Below are 21,904 nucleotides of genomic sequence, written 5' to 3' on the forward strand. Positions count from 1 at the left end.
CCCAGCAATTCATCAATTCATTATCAGTTTAGGATTTTCCACCTCAGTGGTACTTGTCCCAATTGAGGTTTCTGCTCATGGATATCTGCTTCAGTAATTTGTGGTTCTCTATATCCATGTATCTGGCTCTCTAATGTTGGGGGCAGCAGTTTGCCCTGTGACATCTCTAAAAGATCTAATAAGCATTGTTGACTCTTCAATTTGTTCACCTTTTTACTTGGTAAGACATAATAAAGACTTTTGACCTCCTTAAATGCTGGGCTGGAAGCAGTATTTTTAAAAATGGCACTGTTGCTAGGAAAGACCAATGAAATCTTAATGTTTAATGATTGTAGTAAGAATGCAGCTTATTTTCTAAAAGTAAGCAACACAAAATATTCTGAAACATCTGATGTCGTTTTCTTTTGTTTAAAATAAATTTTTAAATTATTTTTTTTCTGTGAAGGGGTTTGAAATAATAGTTTTGTATTGTGTTTTCAGTTGGCTATATCAACTTTTAAAAATAGATAAAATTTGACTTGGCTTTATTTAAATAGATTTTTGTTAGTAGCATTTGCTCTGGCAAATCAGCTGGTTATGCTAGCCGTTCTGCTTACTTTTATCAAGTCAGAATGATGCATCAGCTGAAATTTAAGGCTAGAGTCAGTCAAACTACCATCTCAAAACTAGTCTTTAACATCTGGTTTGATACCTTCTTAACATGATATCTTTTAGATGGATGGTGTTAGAGGAAACTCCCCAGAGCAAAGGCAACATTCCTGGACATCTGCAGCTTTTTTAGAATCAACAGAAATGCTCTGGTGAAGTAGCTGTGACATCTACCTCAGCAAATGCTGAAATTATGCTAACTGTGAAATGCACTTCCTCTTCCTACTGCAACTGCTCTTTTGGGAAAATTTACTATCACAATGGCCCCAGACTAACATTCTTACTCAGATGCTCACATTTTATCCTAAGTGTTCAAACACCTCCCTGCCTTTCCAGAAAGGAGTGCAGTTGTTTTTCACAGGTGGGCATTTACTCTTCAGCTTTCCTAACTGTGTGAGGTACAAGCATTCTTTTTGTCAACCTATACATGTGATTTGTGTCAGTCTTTTCAGTTTATCACTTTTCAACCAGTTTAGGATTATGAGCTTTACTTTTTACACACATACCAACCAAGGCAAAGGAATATTGGGAATCACATCAAGAGCATTGCTCTCTTCTAACAAATTATCCTTGACATATCTACTCTTAATCTTTTAAAATCATCTTTATATATCCCTTTTAAATTAACCATCTAACTGCTTCTAGATCTCCTACTATGAAATGTCTAATGGTTGTCTATTTCATATTTACTTAGTGTATTATGCTCATGATTTCTTTGTGCATCAATTGAAATGTCTAATTTATCATCATATTACCCATACAGTTGTTAAAAACATTTCAGACAGATGCCATATTTTTTAAAATATTGTTTTCTGCTATATAAATAAAGATGTTTAGTTAAAAAAAATCCTCTTTAGGTTAAAAAGACTATATTGTGTAGAAATAATGTAGAGTGCTTACAGGAAGTAATTGCAATTCCACAGAGTAAGTATCTCAGGGTCCTGTCTTTGATATGATTGCCAAGAAAACTCTTAGACCTTTCATTTTGAAATTGTTTTTAGAATACCCTTGCTTATGACACAAGAATTAGTTGCTTTATTTATAGTGTTAAAGAAAAAAAATAATCAGTGATACATGTTAAAACATTGTATGGCAGACTTTCTTCAGGACCTTTGCTATAGCTTTAGGGATCACTGCAATTGGATATTGTAATAGGGAAGATATATTGGGATCAACTCAGAATATATCATGGGCAAGTGGAAATTTATAGCCATGGAGCAGAGTGAGGCTCAGTGGGTGAAAAATTAGTAAAAGGAAACATCAGGGTAAGGAGATTCTGGCTAAACCATCCTAAGAAGATTCTGCTGAAGACAGGCCAAAGTGATCAGACCTTGGGATCTTGCGGGATGATGAAGAATGAGGAACCCAGTGAGCTATTTTGGGTCACTGGACATTAAGAATGGGAGCTTCTTGCTAAACTGACTTAACAGGGTTCTTTGCTAAAACTGGATTTTATAAAGAAGTTCATAGATGTGCCTAGGTGAAGCTTCAAAAGCCTTGGGAAAGTTTGATCAGAGAATATTTGTCAATAGCTATTCCTGTTTTTAGAACAATTACAAAAATAGTATATAACTTATGCATTATTTTACTTAAAATACCGTGACATTTTTCAAAAAGAAAGGCGATCCTAATGTTAGACTTGTTATTAATGAGGATATTCCGAAAGAACAATCTTTAGGCATCTGAAGGCAATTTCAAAAGAGGAACTTGAAACATTCAAGCAAATTTAAAATAAAGTGACTATTTTAAAAAAAGAACAGCAATTTATATGTATATATTTGAGAATATTCATATAAAAAGAAGTTCTTTAAAATTTTCATTCTATAGAAAACTATGTGCTTCCTAGACATGGTCACAACACTCATATGGGAAGTAAAGACAGTAAGAAACATTCTAATGAAAATAATAAATGCTTTTTATGAAAGATTTCACATTTCATGTTAGTTTTCTCAGGAAGGATAGAAAATCTGAATGATAAAGACAAATAGTTAAAGTAAAAGTTCAAATACTATTGTATTACAGTCTAAGATGTTGTTATTACTGGCATTGATTCCCTAGTTATTAAGTGTCAGAGTAAATAAATCTTTGTTTTTATAAAATCCTTATAAGGAAATGAAATAAATGTGAGTACTGAATTTTTATTTCATAGAAAACTGAGGGTAAACTAGTTCCTTTATTTTTAGTTTATCTGATAATAGACAGCTAAAATAATACTCTTTACAAGATAATTATGTAAATATATTACAAATAAATAATTCATCTACATATTGTTGACTGAACTTTAGTTTTATTTCAGATAATTTTTATATTTAATACTGTTTACACTAATGCTATTCGATAGCTTTCAGTTAGTAGTTTGCTAATTAATATTTAAAGTAAAATATTAAAACCCATTAATAATAATCGAGGTGATGTCCTAGAATTTTACTGTTTGTTCTTTCAGAAGCTTATTAGTATTTTTTCAGACTCCTATATTATATTCAATTTTACTTTGCACCATATTTTTAGGTGTTTCTTTTATTTAACTAAATTCATCCGTATCTAATTCTCATACATTTTTAGTCACAGCTGAGCTCCCCTGCTTATGTATTAAGAAGGTTGAATTATAATTATAATTTCTTTAAAGTGTCCTTGAAACTTCACCCAATCTAGAATGAATTTTGAATTTTAAAAAGTTAGTTTTGTGAGCGGCAGTCAGTTTTGTTTTAAATAGTAGCATAGACCTTTCTTCACTTGTTTCAAACACAGCGTGGCCAGGATGCTGATACATTTAAAAAAAAAAACTATGGATATAAATATGCCAACATTGTATTGATTTTTAGAAGGGTAGATTTAGATATTAATATAAATAATTTATATTATTTTTAAACTTCACTGGCTCTATCAAGCATAGTTCTCCTGGTTCATAAAATTCATTATTTTTCTTTTCCTTTTAAATGAGTCTGTCTATATAACACACACATACACACACACACAACATATATTTATATATAAAAATTTAACAAATAACTTATGTACATATAACTGGGTAATATTTCAAAACAGAGTCCATAAATCAAGAAAAAAAACTCCATACACAGTTTTTTTTTTTTTTTTTTTTTTTTTGAGACGGAGTCTTGCTCTGTCGCCCAGGCTGGAGTGCAGTGGCGCAATCTCGGCTCACTGCAAGCTCCGCCTCCCGGGTTCACGCCATTCTCCTGCCTCAGCCTCTCTGAGTAGCTGGGACTACAGGCACCCACCACCACGCCTGGCTTATTTTTTTTTTTTTTTTGTATTTTTAGTAGAGACAGGGTTTCACCGTGGTCTCGATCTCCTGACCTCGTGATCCGCCCGCCTCAGCCTCCCAAAGTGCTGGGATTACAAGCGTGAGCCACCGCGCCTGGCCCACAGTTGTTAATGAATTAAAACCATGACTCATTTCTCAGTGAAGTAGTTATTTCTTATTCTAAAATTTGATAAAATTGGCTAAATACAGACATACACACACAGGTACACACATACATTTTCTGTGACTACACTTTGAGAGCCTGGTCTCCTAGTTATTGTATCTTACATTTTGGTAATCCAAATGTGAGTAAGCCATGATTGTGCCACTGCATTCCAGCCTGTGTGGCAGAGTGAGAGCATGTCTCTAAAAATAAACAAACAAACTTAATGCAAAAGAAATTGGATACATTTTCATGATTGATTTGAATGTTTCCTTCAGCTATTCTATAATAACTTTATGCATAGTTCGTACTGTCAGAATTAAGAAAGATGTATTATTGATTTTTTTCTGAAGAGACATCTTCAATATTATATTTTTTATAATCTAGTGTTCCATTGCCATTGTACCTTCATCACTTGATTCAGTCACTTCATTCATTTCTTCAAATATTTATAGAGCAAATGGGTAGACAACTAGCTATGCCTGCTAGAGCTTTGGCATCAGTTATTATTTTCTTTTTTTAATCTTTAGCATAATAGAGAGCCATGTTTTCTATCTTAAGAGTAACAGAGCTTTATAAGTGAGTTAATAAAGTAAGAGTTGATATGATCAAGATTGAGATTTAGGAAAATCATGCTGGCTCAGTGTAGTGAACAGATTGAAAGGGACAGTGGTGGATATGAGAATAGTTGTTAGAGTGTTGCAAGAATGCAGGAGTGGTTAAGAGAATGGTATGCTGGAAAGTGGCCAAGTAACCTGTGTCCCAAAAAATTAATTTAAATTTAAAATACATGGTGATCACTGGTATATTTTCTCAGATTTATTTCACTAAGGAATCTAGTGGGCTAATTGGAAAATAAGTAAATGAAATCATGAAGAAAATTCTTTGATTAATTCTGTTGTGAAGGGAAAGAGAGAAAGTATGGTAACTACTGTGGAAAGTATGTTAACTAGTGGAAAGAAAAATAAGATCTGAAAGGCTTGAACATGTTAAATGTTGTCAGTAAAAAGGGAGTGGTAATTAAATAAATAAATAATTATATAAGATTCCTGTAAGTAATGTAAGAATATGATGGAATTTAAAGCAGAAAATGAAGGATTCGCTGTGGCCTGCAGGGTAACAAACAGAAGGAGAACAGGAGAGATTTTGACAGACGGTCTTTGACATAAGAAGGTTTTGGATTGATTTTTGACTGTGTTTCCATAAACGGTTTTATTTTTCTCTGTAAAGTAAAACCCAGGTCAACTACTAAAAGTGAGTTGAGTCCACAGAAAGTTTTGAGTGTCAGGAAAGGAGCAATTTGAAATTGACGTTGTAGAGAATAAGTTGAAAGAGATACTAAGCTTTCTGGGCAGGGTTGAACATGTCCTTCATGTTAGTACTCTTGATAGTACCACTTTTTCCAGCAATGCTGTACTGCTTCAGATTCAGAAGACATTGATAGTTGAGTTACTCCAGGGCTGGGGTTGGGTTAAACAGTTCAAAGGAAAGAGAGAGTTTAGTGAGTTTAAGATATTGGCAAAAGTAATATTGAGATTTATATCATGGAAAAATCATCTGAACATGGTATAATATAAAAAAGTAGAAAAATCTAATGAATCTAAAGACTGTTGGTCTTTAATGGGCATGAGGCTCCAGTGGGATTGGAAAATATTACCAGTAAAGAAACTGAATAAACAAAGTGGGGAGAAAAAATAGTCTAAAATAATAGAGCAGGAAAGTTGAGTAATTCATTTTGAAAGTAAAGTAAATTAAGGTGTTGAAAATAGCGTTATGTGACCATGATTGGCTGAAGCACTAAGAAAAGTGTTGGTAATGATTTTGAATGACTGACAAGTTACTCTGAGTCCTGTGTAAAGGGCACTCTGTGTGAAGGACTCTGAGTGACTTTTCAGTTTCAAGCTGGTGAAAGAGAAACAGCAGTAGGCTGGAAATGACTTGTACTGATTTTCAGGAAATAAATTTACAGAAATTTTATGATTTGGCTGACATAATACCTGTAGCTTGAAATCATTAATAGTGGATATAAAATCGGCAAGCACCACAAGTAAAAATAAAGCAAATAAAAATCGGCAAACACTACAAATCAGGGCAAGTCTCCCTTTTCCAGAGAGACAACTGTTAAACATTTACTAGTTCATCACTGAGGAGAAGCAAACATCTGTATCCAGGAAATCAATAGAAGACTAGTAACATAAATCAGGTAGTAATATTGAATGGTACGAACCTTAAAAGAACAGGGTTTTGTACCTTTGCTTGCTTTCAAGAGGAGTGTGGAATGTGTGATCTAGAAGTAGGAAAGAAACAAGAAGGATGCATTTCCCATTCTTGATATATGTGGAGTGTGAAATACATTTTTCATTAATGTATTAAAGCTGTACTTAAAATTAAATAGAATTTAAAATTATTTATGTAGAGCAATAATGTGGCTATCTTTCTGTTTTGCTTTAAAGCTGGGTCAGGTATATATACATATATTTTTCTTATTGAATGAAGCCATGAACAGAATATGAGAAAAATAAGTACATGTCTGGTTATTCTTAATTAAACTGATTTGATCATTACAAATTATATGACTGTATTAAATTATCACAGGTGCCATGATATATATATATATATATATATATATATATATATGTATGTTATTTATAAATAAAAATCAAAAAAAGAACAAAAATAAATATTAATGGATATATAGACCATCTCCACTGAAAAATACCTTGGAATTTATATAGCCTAATCCATTTATTCCTCAATTGAACAAATTTACTTCTAGAGAGATAAACTTACTCACTACAGATCATTTAGCTTGGTAATGTTAGAGCTGAAAGTAATATGCCTGTCTTCTAAACTCCAGCATGATAGGAATAATTTCATTGCATGCATCTAGTCATTCATTTATTCATTTTTTTAATGTATTCAATAAGTATCTATTGATATCTATGATATGCTAGACACTGTTCCAGGTACAAGAGCTATAAGGATAGGGAAAAATCCTTGCATTAATGGAGTTTTTCTTCTAGTAGGTAGAGATAGAAATTGAACAGATAAATAAGCATGAAGAGGAAATACATCATATACTACCTAGTCATTAAGAGGTATGAATACAAATAAAATAGAAGGAGGATAAGGTATATATATGGTGAGTCGAGGGTTTTAATTTTAAATAGTGTAAATATTAGAAATTCTCTGGAAAAAGGAATGTATCAGCAAACACCAAGAGGAAGAGGAGAAGCGAGGCACATGGATATGCAGGGAAAATGCATTCCAGCTAGAGAAAACAGCATAGTCAAAGCCCCTCTATTAATTCGTACCCCTAATTAAAATGTGCTGCAAATTAATGATTAATATAATCATTGATTACTTTATACATATTCATATTGTGATACGTTTTAATTCTCAGTGTACTTGTAATGCATTATAAGACTTTAAGCTTTGCCAGGACAGGGGTCATGTTTTGTTTTTGGTAAATCTTCGCACACACAGTGCCTGGCATGGTTATTTATACCAAGTTGGTGGTCAATATATATTAGAATGATAGACCAAATGAATGAATGAATAATCTGGTGAATTATTAAATAGAATAGGTTGAGTTTTAAAATAAAACTTTTGTGCCTCTAAGTCTCCTCACCTGAAAAGGCCTGACCTTAAGGGCCATGTTGGTTAAAGCTTCTACCAAAAGCTCAGGGTGCTTTTTCTATTCTTGCTTACAAGGGTGATTAAATAACAATAGAGGGGAAAACAAGTTTCCATATCCTTAAAAATTATGAATTATTGTAATGGTAAGGGCATATACACACATATATATATGTATATATATGAAGACAGTAGGTATATGCTGCAGTCATCACATGTACAAGTACTGTGTTTCTCTTTTGATTGATTATGTAAAACAGTCAACGAGAATAAATTCTGATTATCTTTACAGAGCTTTATGGCCTGTCAAAATGGCTTTAGATGAATTTTCTCATTTATTTATCACAATACTTCCACGATATTGTTAAAGAAGCTTTTTATTACATTAGGTAGCGAAAAAAAATTATGGCTTATCCAAGGTCCTTCATTGACCCAGTGTGGTAAAGTTTCTTAATTGTATTTCAGTTTGGCCACATGACAGTAAAATATATTCTTGATGGCTATTATTTATAAGAGAAGAAAACATTTGATCAGGAAAGTCGAAGACATCTCACTTAAAAGATAATATGCAATGAACCTTCATTATGAGATACTTGGAATGGTATACAATGAACTATCAAATGCTGTTTCAACTACCTAAAAAGGATAACTGTCTTTAACTGCACCAAATGATACTAAACTTACTGCCTATCATATTATGCTTAGTCACTCTGATTTCTTTTATTCCTCTATTAACTCACAGTAACACGGAGAAGAGCAATTCTCTCTGTTTCATTGTCCTTCCCTTCAAATATCCTGTTTTAAGAGATTACAGATGCCTCGAGATAACACTGCCAGAATTATCCCAAGGACTGACAGGTTTACTAACAACTGAATGCTTTTCAGATCACTGCACTGGACTCAGCTCCAACTTTGATATGAACCACATATGGCTTCAGTCTTGTTTCCCTGAATTAACTCTAATTTCCTAGTGACCAAGGTCAGATGAGTCCAGATAGGGCTCAGCTGTTCTTATCTAGCACATATGGTCCAGTATTGTTGGTAATTTATTTCTGTAATAAAAAATTAAAATGGAAATCTCAGCCAGACTCTCTCTTACCAAGGGAGACCTTGCTATGGGCATTAGGGCTTATTGCATGTAACTTTTTCATAACAAAATAAGAATTATTATTATAGCACTTATAGCCAAATATTTAAGTTAGCATTATAAACAAAATTGGTCATGTAAAATGTATTGAAAAAGAACAATTTGAGTAAGTATGAAATACCACAAAATTTACGTTGTTAATTTTAAAAAGTCAGAAATTACTGTATTTGCTTTTAGCAATTTTACTGTATTAATCTATATACCAATGTTAAACTAATTCTGCCAGATTTATTATTTAGGAGATACAACTTTTATTTATAAATGTCTGTTTATTAATTCAAAAGAAATAGAATTTTTTAACAATAAAGTCTTTTTCAGATCACTTCAAAATATTTTGGGTGTTGTACCACCTGATTAACTTTTTAAGGTATCTGAGCTGAAGTCAACATTTCTAATATCATGTACAACAAAACATATTACAAAATAGTATTCCATTTTCTTTGTATGGTGGATGTGTTGTTGTTATGACATTTAAAACAAAATTAATGTTAAAGGTTTTATATTTCATTCATGGAGAAAACTTTCCTGTAGAACATACTTAAAAATTAATTCTAAATCTTTGCTTTAAGAGGTTACACAAATATTGATAATGTTATTTTCTTGTCATTTTTAGACAGGTTTATAAAAGCAAGTTCAATGAGCATAAGATGGTTTCTAAATTTTGATTTATTTTTGACAGCAAACAAAATAATAAAGGTGAAGAGTTCATTTGTGTACCTAAGATATCTTTAAAAAGAAGATGCCTTTATATTTGTCAAATATGTTGCTCCCAGTAAAAGAAAAGAAGATCTATGCAAGTGGTTCAAGAGTGAACCTTACCTTATTAGCTTTTCATAATATTTTAGAAGAAATTTAAAACAAAATTGCAAAGCACTATTCTTACACTGATATTTTACCAGTTCACTAAAACATCCAGAAAAGAAATTTACCCTAAAATTTTTTAGTCATTTGAGACTTGCAAACAGCCAAATAATTTCCAGGTTGCAAACTTTATTTAGTGTTCTAGCAGAAACTAAACTAAAATGTCTATAAGTTTTAAATTGTTAGATGTGTGTTTAAAATATTTTAAATATTTACATTCTATGCTCTTTTTAATACACAAAATCATTTGGCAATTGTGAATTTTAAAAAGGGTTGTATTTCTTATTCCTTTAAAGTTTATTTTTGGCAAAAATTTATTATTTTGTTGATGTTTCACAGTCCATAAAAACTGCTATTATAAGCAGATAGTGTCTTATGAACTGATTTTATTGGTTTGTGCTGATGTAGCAAAAAACAAACCGGCTTACAAGCCTCGGCATTTTTATAAAATAAACATTGCTAAACATTGACACCCCAAAATCATCTAATGTAACATAGAAAAATAAGTTTCTTTAAGGAAAGGAGGAATAAAATAGAAATACATTCCAGTATTTTCAGTGGCAGATAGGATGAGTTTAGTGGGAAAATAAGATGATTTTATTTACAAAAACTTAAAAATGCATTTTTCTTACAGTGCTTTTTTTTAGATATGCATTTCATGCAATGTCTTTGAGATATTTAATTGATTTTCTTGGCTTTACCTGGCTAATTACTCTGTATAATATAACTATAAGGATAATACTTAAAAGATCTTTTTTTTATTTTTGTCAGGTAAGTTATAATCTTTTTATGTTTTATGTAATTAAAATTCTTTTGCAAAATCACGATGCCATAAATTTTATCTATTTTCACTTTTTTTTTTAAGCAAGGAGCTTTGGTTCTCTCAACTGTGTAGGAAAGAAAAATATTTTAACTATTTCTTATCTTTTACTTGGATACTCTCAAGTTGAGCTGTTTATTATCCTCTAATTTGTTGTTACCTCAATTATTTGCTAATAGAAAATTATTTTATGATGTGCTTAGCTTACTACCTGTCTTTTATTTTATATATTTCTCTTAGGTACTACATTCTTTTGGAAAGTATTTCCTAATAAATTTGGCAGCAGCTATGGACAGGGCCAGGACGTGTCTCAATTCCTGAGTCTTTCCTGGTATTCTGTCTCAGTCTTCACTTTCTCTCATCACAGTGGCCAGAGGACCTTCAAAGACTGTGGACATTTTGGCTGATCAGCTTAGTCCCTATGTTTGATTTTAATCAGGTCCCTTGGCAATGATCAGTATCTACTTCGCTGAAAGACACTAACCATTGTCACAGGAGATGGAGCAAAATGTATTTACAGGTGGCTTCTTCAACATGCCCGTTGTTTTCCACCTATAATCTTTAGTTTATACTGCAACTTTGTATTTCCTTTCTTTTATGTCAATTTGCATACAACTTTCATATTCAACATAGAAATATTTGATTAATTTCATTTTTACCTCCTCACTGATCTTAAATGCGTTTTTATTCCTTTTCTTTAACTTGTACAGCTCCCATTTATTGATTTTTACCTTTCAAGTTCCTATAATCTATTTAACTCTGAGAATGTTCAACAACTTTCTGCTTTATGAAAAATAAATCTAGCTAAGCCTTCTTATTTTCCCCTTATACAATATACTTTACAGTGGAAGTATGACCCCATGGGTGTTGAATATAAATATTTTCAAACCAGAGGTCAAGCCAATGGCAGTGTTTTAAATCCTCGTTTATTCTACTCAGGATCCACCTTATTAGGAACACTGACTTACTTTTTACAGCTTCACTGAGGTACAGTTGACCTCAATAAAATAATAAAAATTGTATATATTTACAGTTTTGGAGAGTCTTTCCTAATAAATTTAACAGCAGCTACGCACAGAGCCAGGCTGAGTCTCAATTCCTGCGTATTTCCTAGTATCTTATGTATATCTGCATACATATATATATATAAAATTATCAAAATCAGTTTAATTAACATATCCATTATCCTGTATTTTTGTGTATGTGGTGAGAATATTTAAGGTCTATTCTCTTAGCAACTTTCAAGTATAAATTTGCAGTATAATTATGTGTAGTCACTATGTTAAATGACATAAGCTAGGCACAGAAAAACCAATGCTGCATGATCTCACTTACACATGGAATGTAAAAAAAGTTGAACTCATAGAAGCAGGGAGTAGAATAGTAGTTACCAGGGGTTTGAGGGGAGGAAATGGGGAGATGTTAGCCAAAGGAACTTTGCATTATTGATTGTTCTTTCTTTCTCTGACATTTTAAACCTCTCCTTTCTTTTGAAACATCCACCATTGGCATTTAAACATGCTCAAATCTCTTCAATCTTTTAAAATCTTACTTAAACCAAAATATTCTTCTATCTGCTATTCTAGATCTGCTCATCTTCAGGGTCGTACTTTTTATTTTATTTTTTTTTTCTTTTTGGCACTTACTGCTACCAGTTTACTTTCCTCAAATCCTTTCTTAATCCACTTTGATGTGACTTCTAAGAGCTTCACTCCCCTAAATTAGCCCTTGCTAAAATAACCAAGAAACTCTCTGTTGCCATATCCAAAGGAAATTATTCAGTTTTCATTGTTTGTAGTTTTCTAGCAAAATCACTACAAGGGACCACTTCCTCACTCAACTTTCTCTTGCCTTAATTTATGCAGTACTTAGATTTTCTTCTTTCTCTGTTTACTCTTTTTACATTTCAGCCTCCTATGCCAGCTGGTGAAATTCAAAATTCCACAAGCCTTAATCCTAGGACTCATCTTATCTTCCTCTCCTGTCTTTTTCCACATCTATCCACTACCTGGTCAATTGTATCTAATATGGCATTTTCAGAATCTACATTTTTAGCTTTGATCTCCCCTCTGAACTCCAGACTTAATATCTAACTTCGTATTACAGATCCATTTGAATGTTCCTCATATGTCCCCCACTCACTAGGTATAATCTTTCTCCCCTAAAATTTGATCTTCTTTCAGTTTTTTCCTCTGTCAGTAATGCTCAAGTTTAAAACAGAAACCAAGGACTTGTTCAACCTAAACCTCTTCTTTACTTTTTATATTTCAATAATTACCAAGTATTATGCATTACACACACACACACACACACACACACACACCCTTTGAGTTTCTGGATATCTTTCCGTCTCCAACACCATCTCCAGAGTCCAAGTACTGTTTCCTTAGACTGATGCTATGTGCTTCTAAATGGTCTTTTCACATCCATTGTAGTCTTAGTGATCTCTTCAAAATGCAAATCTGATTTCATCATCCATAGACAATCTGCTTCATAATTGCCGTCACTTCTCACTGCTCCTATGATTAAGGCATATTTTGTTCCTGCATGTTAACAATTTATGAAACCTGGACCCTGGTCAGTGTCTAAAATTGTGCCTATTACATAAAAATAATTCCATAAACATATTTTACTTATTTATTTTTATTTTATTTTTAAAATTTTTAATAATTTCAATTTTTATTTTAGATTCAGGATATATATATGTGCAGGTTTGTTACATGGGTACATTATGTGATGCTGAGGTTTGAGGTACAGTTGATCATGTCACCTAGGTAGTGAGCATAGTCTGCAATATGTTTTCAACCCTTGCCCCCATCATCTTCCTCCCTTGGTAATCCTCAGTGTCTATTGTTGCTATCTTTATGTCCATGAGTACTCAATGTTTAGCTCCCATTTATATCTGAGAACGTGCAATATTTGGTTTTCTGTTCCTGTGTTAATTCACTTAGGATAATGGCCTCCATCCAGCTGCATCCACGTTGCTGTAAAGGGCATGATTTTGTTCTTTTTTATGACTGTGTAGTATTCTATGGTGATACACCTATTTTAAATAAAACAGTAACTTGGCTCTGTGAATGCAAAAGTTGCACTGGGAAAAGTTAAACCAATAAGGAAGACTTGTCTATTCCAAAAAGGAAGAGAGAGATCAGAACTCAATCTCTGAACTGGGCTGAAACTCTGGAGAATTTTAAAGGATGGGTTGGGGATTTTTAAGGGAAAAAGAACTTTTAACAACAATTGGGTGGGTATGGGGGGTTATGACCATATGTGTTTGCTAATTGGGATTATCCAAGGGAAATGTAAACTTTCTCATATCTTCGTCACAGAAAGTAGTTTTACAACTTGGAACAAGGGACCCTCTGTCTGAAGTTAGTTTTCTACCTTTCCACAGAGACTGGAAGATAGAGATGCCTCCTTCCTTGATGATTACCTTTCAAAGGGTTGGCTCCAGGCCCTTTAGAAAGACAGTCTGGTGTTGAAACACTGCCAAGAGGCTTTCACAAAGATTTACATTTAAAAGGGACAAATAAAGAATTTACAATTACAAGAATTCAGAAGTAAATTATCTACGAGAGGGGAGGGAAAATACCTTGATGCTTAGGCTATCTGAATCATATAAGGGACTGAGTGAGCTTAAGATGGGGCCTGGAGGTCAGAAGGAGCCTGTCTAAAGTTTAAAAAGCTGAGGGAAGGCTTCAGGTCACCTTCATTACTCCTTATTTATTTTGCTATCATTTTATAGCACTCTGTTCCTTAGCTCATGGTGCCCCAGCCAGAGAATACTTTCTTCAGTTATCCCTCCCATCAAGTTCATATCCAAGACAGCATCTCTTGAGTGCTTTCTCTCATATTAGAGAGTTCTTGATGTTGTAAATGCAAGAGAATGCATTTTGAATTTTTGTTTTGTTGCATTTCTAAAATATTTCTTACCACTTTGAGGATCATTTATGCCATTCTGCTTGCTTTAGTCTTTATATTTTCAGTTGGAGGCTGTCCTCAAATATCTGGTTATCCTTGGCTGTTTGATCATATTTAATAGATTTTAAAAGGCTCACTGCAAACTCTAGGTGCTTACTCAAAGCTGAAAAACTGAGTTTCACTGTGGGGTATGTAGTGGGTAATTTAGTTAGAAAATCCATGAAATGTATATTTAGATAGAGTTGGTGTAGTGCACTGATTAAGATTATGAACCTTGTAGGTAATCTTCCCATGTTCGAATCCTGGTTTTGCCACTAAGTAGCCATATAATTTTAGGCAAATCATTAACATCATTGTGTTTTGGTTTTCTTGTTTATAAAAGGGGTACAAAAATACCTACTTATTTTTATAAAAATTAAAAATTTTAGTATTTGTAAATAATTTGGCATAGTGTCTAGCACATGCTAGAATTTATATATGTGTAAACTTTTATTATTACTATTAATACTATTTATTTTGCTTGAAAAAAAATCTATTATTCTTTCTGGAGGAAGTATATGAATCAAGACAGACATAAGGCTGACTGGTCTCAACATTGGTTATGGGTTTCAACTTATTTCTTCTGGTTTTAATATGGTCTTCCCTGGTTCAACTGTCCAGCATGCTCTTGATTCCTCTCCGGAGAATAAAACCTCTAGTCCCTGCTTGGGTGGGATGGGGGAGTTATCATGTTATTCAGAGATAGGCTGTAACAATCTAACTGTTTTTAAAACATCCCTTCAATAAATTCTACTTTTTTTAAACCCATGTTTATTTTGGCTTTGAAAGGGATCTAGAACTGACTATCTCTGGACGTTTGTGGAGTGAGGGTGTATTCTAAAGTTACCCATTTCCTGGTAGGTGACCAGCAGATAATCATATTTCTTAAACTGAGCTTTCATATTTATTATGAGAATTAAAGCAGTTTGGGTGACTTTTCTATCTAAATATATTTTGCCATTAAAATAATAGAAATGCTTAAAGAAATGAAAAATCAGTGCTGGAAAGTATTTCAAGAATTTCAAGTGAGTATATGTTTTGTAAAATACTTATTACACCAATTAACTGTTAGTATTGTAGATCAGATATTTCAAATGTGAAATAATATGACAGTTCATAGTAATTTAACATGAAACTATATACATTTGTAAAGGATACAGTAGCAACATTTCTTAAAGTTGGTTTTCAGTTGTGATTAAAAAAAAGAAGTTTGACGTGTTTACCACATGGATTATAGTAAAATATTCACAATGAATGGATTTGTGTACTATTATAAAATATAATTATTTTGTCCAGGCATGGTGGCTCACGCTTGTAATCCTAGCACTTTGGGAGGATGAGGCAGGCATGTTCAGTGTTTCACTGGGGAGCAAAGCTTTGCATTTCTACCCAGTCTTAGCACCTGATTCTGTCCTTGTCTTTATAGCACATTCATTGTACCTTTTTCTTTTTCCTAGTAAATCATAAGGTACTTATTTCCATTTTATCATTGAAACAGTGCCAGGATTTTTCTTTGTAATATTATGGGCCTGCCTTGTAGTGGAACTAGTGGTAATATCACATTTATTTCCTTGCACATGTAGAAATAAAAGCACACTTAAACTGTAAAAAATATTCCATATCTATTTGCTTGAAAATAGTTTTAACTTTTTATGATAATGCAAGCAGTATGATGAATATCCTTCCTGTGTTTATAACTTCAGGATTATTTTTGGTATTTGTATAATATAATAATTAAATGATGATAAAGGTTTCATAGATGAACTTTCAAGGAGCAGATGCTAACGTTTTTCCTGTTTATGTTTTACCAGGGCCTTCTGAACAAAACCTATTTTCTTCTTTTAGTAATGAAATTCTAGTAAAGCCCTCCTGAGAATTTTCAGTTGGATATAAACACTATTCAATTGTATTGGTCCAGGAATCTTTAGTTATTTAGTAGACCTGAATAATAGATTTCTGAAGTCCAGCTTAAAGAAGTACTGAGGTGATCAAATTGTTTCTCAGTGGAAATGTAGACATCTTTATTTGTAGCATCCTTATTTGTACCACATTCTGCTCCTCTCTTCAACCCATATTTTTTTTTGTGTATCCCTGGGGGTTAATGTAGCAGCTGTGTTATGTTAACCGAAGTTGGGGGAAAACAAATAAACTCTTGTAGTCTTACAGTGTCAATCTGAGTGCAGTGTTTCTCTCTTCCATATTTGTTGTAAAGAAATGTTGACAAATATGAAATACTCAGGTAAGAGACAAGCACGAAGAACTTCCTTATAAATCATTTATTTTCTGCTGTATGTATAACTTTCAATGATATACTGGGATGCATTTTTAAACATGAAGATTTTTAAAAAATATATTTGTTAAATAAATCTGTACTATACCTTGAAATATGATGAGAAATTGCTATGAGACAGTCATTATACAGATTCAGATTTTTTTGGTCTATCTATCTATCTATCTATATATATATACACATACACATATATATAAGGGATATATATATATCCCTTATGTGTGTGTGTGTGTGTCTGTGTGTGTATATATACATATAAGGGATATATATATATATATATACACATACACATGTAAGGGATATCCCTTAAAAATTATATTGTTTAAGATCGTACAAGTAAAGTAAATGTAGTTCATTGTGTCTAAGCATTATAGGAGCACATGGAAACTAAGGAATACCTTTCTCGTAACCAACTTATATTTATTTTCTTCAGAAATCAAAAATCTCCACGTATGACAAAATGTGGGCCTTTATGAGTAGCAGAAGGCAGTCAGTGTTGGTCAAAAGTAATGAAGAAGGAATCCAGCGAGTCCTCACCTCTGATTATGCTTTCCTAATGGAGTCAACAACCATCGAGTTTGTTACCCAGCGGAACTGTAACCTGACACAGATTGGCGGCCTTATAGACTCTAAAGGTTATGGCGTTGGCACTCCCATGGGTAGGTTTTATGTCAGCTCTTTGTTCTTTGTTCATTAATCTGAGTTGCTGTAAGACAGGGGAAAAACAGTATGTCCACATATGCCATTAGGAATTTTGTTTTTACCAAATGCATCCTGCTACCCCTCTATGATTGTATAAAAGCAGGTTATCAATTTGGACATATTCTTCTAAATAGATAAGTCAAAAATAGGAAAAAATAATTTCTATCAAAATGATCAGTAGATATTTTTACTGCATCAGTGTTGAAAAACGCACAGTATAACCCAGCTAACCTTCTCTTTTCAATCTTAAATTCAAAAAATGTTTTATGAGTACACTAAAGTTTTTGTAACAATTTACTTTTTTAAATTTGTAGCTTACAAATATAGTATTTGACTTAGAGAGTTAACTAAAATAAGTGAGGCATAAATGGCTCTCATGAATATTATTAGAATTGTTTTACTTAAAAGAAGGTAGAAATAGCAGACTATTTACCAATGACATATCTAGAATATTTAACACTAAGGATTATTTTTAACATTCCCCTCCTTTCATATGGCAAATCATTTTTAGTCAAAATAATCAAATAAGATAATGAATTGTAATTTCCAGAAAACCATAATAAAACTCTTGATTATAGATATACAAACATGTATGAATATGTATAAGATGGTGCCATAAGTAAACACACACACATATATGTATATATATAAAACATTACAGTACATGTGTACATGTAGTGGACAGAATAATGGCTTCCCAGAGATGTCTATGTCTTAATCCCCATAACCTTTGAATATGTCACTTTATAGCAATATACTTTGAATATAGCATATACTTTGAATATGTATCATAGCAAAAGATACTTTGCAAATGCGATTAAGTTAAGGATCTTGAGATGAGGAGATTTTCCTGGATTAACCAGATGCGTCCAATGTAATCACAAGAGCCCTTGTAAAAGGGAGAGTGTAGGGTCGAGTCATAGTTACGATGTGATTATGACAGGGATGTGAGAGAAAGAGAGAGAGAGAGAAAGAGAAAGAAGAGAGAGGAGAGAGATTTGTAGATATTATTTGTTGGTATTGAAGATGTAAGGAGCCATGAGCCAAATGCCAGGTGATCTTTAGAAGAAATACAGTCCTTCAGAGACATCACTTTCAGGACTTCTGACATCTAGAACTGTGAGATAATAAATTTTGTATTGTTTTACATCACTAAGTTGATGGTAATATTTTAGAGTAGCAACAGGAAACTAATTGTACAGAGGGAAAAAAGTAATAGCATATTTTAATTACGTCAATGTACTTTTTGAAAGAAAGGGGAAAACATATTCATGATTTATCACAGTAGTAACTAATAACACTATACATGTTTTGGACCTTAACTTTTGCAAATTTGTCAATGACTTGGTTAAAACTGATCGTTGATTTCTGGCAACTCTGAAATGTCTAGGAAGTCCATTAATTTTCTACCAAAACATTTAATATTAAATAATATTACATTTGGAAAATCATCTGAAATGTATTATGGTTTATAAAAAGCTTGAATTAGTTTTGACAAAATTTTGAGATACTGATTCTTGCATTTATGTAGTAGAGTCATAACAAAGAATAATTGTGCAGTCATTATAGAAATGAAAAAAAACAAACTTGAGTTCTTACTCCCAAATAGGCAAGTGTAGCTGAGTCCACATAATTGAGGGGTTAATGGTATAATTGGAATTTTCCAATTTTAGTTCCAGGTAGAATACAATGCTTATTAAAGAATTAAATATAAATATTTGCTAATTTGAAAGTCAATAAAAGCTCAGTTGTTAAAACTCAACAATAATTGTTTAGAATTTAGACCAACAAAAGATATTTTGGAGGAGGAATATTTTATATTTTACATGTTTTAGACTTCCCAGTGCATAATGATACTGGATGCCACTGTTTTTAAATTCTCCCCAGAAAATATACCCCCTTTATTACCTGCACCAGGGAAAGGCTTCCTCAAGCTTTGTCCCTGTTATTCCAATATTATGTACAAATTCAAAATTGGGCAATTAATTTTAATATACAATAAATGTATTAAAATGATTGCATTTTCACAATTATATTGCTGAGAAACATTTTTTACTTCTCAAAAATGTGTTAAATTATACCTTTATCACCAGTAAAGCTTTGGTTTATTGCCCTAGCTCTGTGTGATGGGAGTGCTCAAATCTTGGCATTCTGCATAGTTAGCTCAATTATGGTTCTTTCCCTCAATAAGAAATGCATGCTGAACCTAGAAACTTCATGAGTTACTGCACCAGTTATTTGGAATTTGTGATGCACAACTTCTTTGATAATTTTTGAAATATGTTTTTTTTCTAGGAAAAATCATATACTCTTAAAAGAAGAGGCTGATAATGTGCTATGCATATTATCATGCAGTATTCTGCACACTCATATGCTGAACTTATTCTTGTCACTACTGTGCTCTTGGACAAGTAACTTGAAATTTATGGCCTCTAACTTTAATTTTTTAAACTAGTAAAAGAAGAGGATTGTATATCCCAGGTCCATTTAAATGCTAAATAATTTGGCAAATAATGTGCTTGATAGATTCTCAGAGTTTAGTCTAAATTAGGCTAGACTACATGGAGAAATATGGTTAGCTGATGTCCTAGAATACATTCAAAAAATCAGGCAGACTCTTAAAGTAGTTATGAGAGGTGGAAGCAGTGGTTTGTTAGGCTCCCATTATCCTATAGTTTCATTTGGGAAGAGCTGAAATAAATAAACACATTTTTTAGTATCATTTCTGAAAGGAGTGAGACTCATATATTGCTATGATTTTCTCCGGGTTTGCATCGTCTGGATGAGACTCATATATTGCTATCACTCTCTCCTGGTTTCCATTGTCTGGATAAGGGCAGAGATATTTGTCTCTCTTTTGCTGTTCATTGTTTCAGCCACTATCATAATCTGCATTTCTCAACTGGCAAATTATCACTTGCCTTTTATGTTACCATTGCTGAAGCACACTGAAAATGATAGTAGTGTGTTAATATATTTACTTATTTTAAAAATTGTACTTAATTATAAACCAAAAAAAAAAGGAATTCATTAAGGTGTGAAAAATATTCCTTGAGGTTCTTGCTCTTTCTCAGCAAGAGTTAATGAGAATAGCTATATTCAAAGCAGAGCGATATGGGCTAAGTTTCTGAAAAATTCAGATTACTTACAGAAGTTCCCCAGGCTTTTAAATTTATATATTCAGGAGCTATAATCCATAGTGAAAATTTCACCTTTAGTAATATCCTATATGTGATCAAAGAGAGGAACTTCCTTTTCTTTGTTTTTATTGTTGCTCAGATTTTGAGATATTTTCAAGAAAACCTATGTGGTTTGATGAGGAGATTAAAACAGGAAATATTATGAGTCTTTTCGAGTGGGAAATCAGAAAAAAAAATTAAAAATTGTGCATATATCCACCCCTGCCCCATTTTCCCCCAGATTCATATATTATCTTCTTAGCCTGCCATGCCTCCTTCTAACTGATTGATTTAGGGGCCTCACCATCACCATTCATCACTCTGAGTGTGTTCATTCCTGCCCAAAGTGTGCTGTGAGATCGCTGAATGACTCAGAATAAACTATTTAATTAAGGAAGCTCTGTTTACACAAAAATACCTTAGTGGAGCAATCAACAATGATGTGAAAGTAAATGCTAAATAAGCTTAAGCAGGTTTAATTAAGTTTGGATTGACATTAAATTCCTTTCATAGTTTTCCTGACTGCAGGAACGTTATTTTAATGTGGCATTTACTGTATGGTAGATTTTTGAAGTTGCAGGAGACCTCACTCGGTAAGTTAACTGAACTTCTTATTTCATTCAAAACAATATTTTTAAAAGCTCAGAGTGAGTTAAAAGCAAGGAGCAAAATCATAGTAGTTTCATTAAGGAACGACTAAATTGTGTGAGCAGGTGCCGTCTTGTCTCTTATTTTACCATAGGTGATAATCTATTTATCTGAACTGGGAACATTTCTTCTCCTTAATGGCATTTTTGGCTGCATTGCTTCTCTCCTGACTGCCTGTACTTAAAAGCCTTCTTGGTTTCTCTTTTTCAAATGTTGAGTGCATATTGCACTTTGAGGACTAGGCAGACTCAGCAGTCCGTGAGCTGGTAGGAAAGCAGCAGTCTAGAAAAAATTCCATTAGGGCCAGTTGTTATTATTTTGCTTTGCTTTGTGCAATTTGGTAGAAATATTATAAAATGACTGAAGGGTCTCATTAAGATGATTTCTATGTTTAGTAATGAGTTAGTGACCTCTTTCTTTCATTTATTAGTTCCTCACAACTTTAATAACAAGCAATGTATGTGGCAGCTGAAAAAGGGATGGTGGGAATTGTGCTCATATTTGTGCATATTATTGATAATGTAATTTTCTATAATTTCAGTTGTTTCTATTTTACGTGTGGGATTAAATCAATAGTGAATTCCA

The 21,904-nt window shown here is 32.7% G+C and overlaps 1 protein-coding gene across 6 annotated transcripts in view; it reads left to right on the plus strand.

Annotated features, from left to right (window-relative positions):
• GRIK2 (glutamate ionotropic receptor kainate type subunit 2) overlaps positions 1 to 21,904 on the plus strand; it is a 672,448-nt gene that overhangs the window by 620,503 nt on the left and 30,041 nt on the right. For all 6 annotated transcript variants that reach the window (XM_030809503.1, XM_003258377.4, XM_030809504.1 and 3 more), the window contains one exon: positions 17,224 to 17,449. In XM_030809503.1, the coding sequence (XP_030665363.1) occupies positions 17,224 to 17,449 (226 nt within the window). The remainder of the gene's footprint in view (positions 1 to 17,223; positions 17,450 to 21,904) is intronic.

This window comes from Nomascus leucogenys, chromosome 3, assembly GCF_006542625.1.
Source record: "Nomascus leucogenys isolate Asia chromosome 3, Asia_NLE_v1, whole genome shotgun sequence".
Lineage (NCBI taxonomy): Eukaryota > Metazoa > Chordata > Mammalia > Primates > Hylobatidae > Nomascus > Nomascus leucogenys.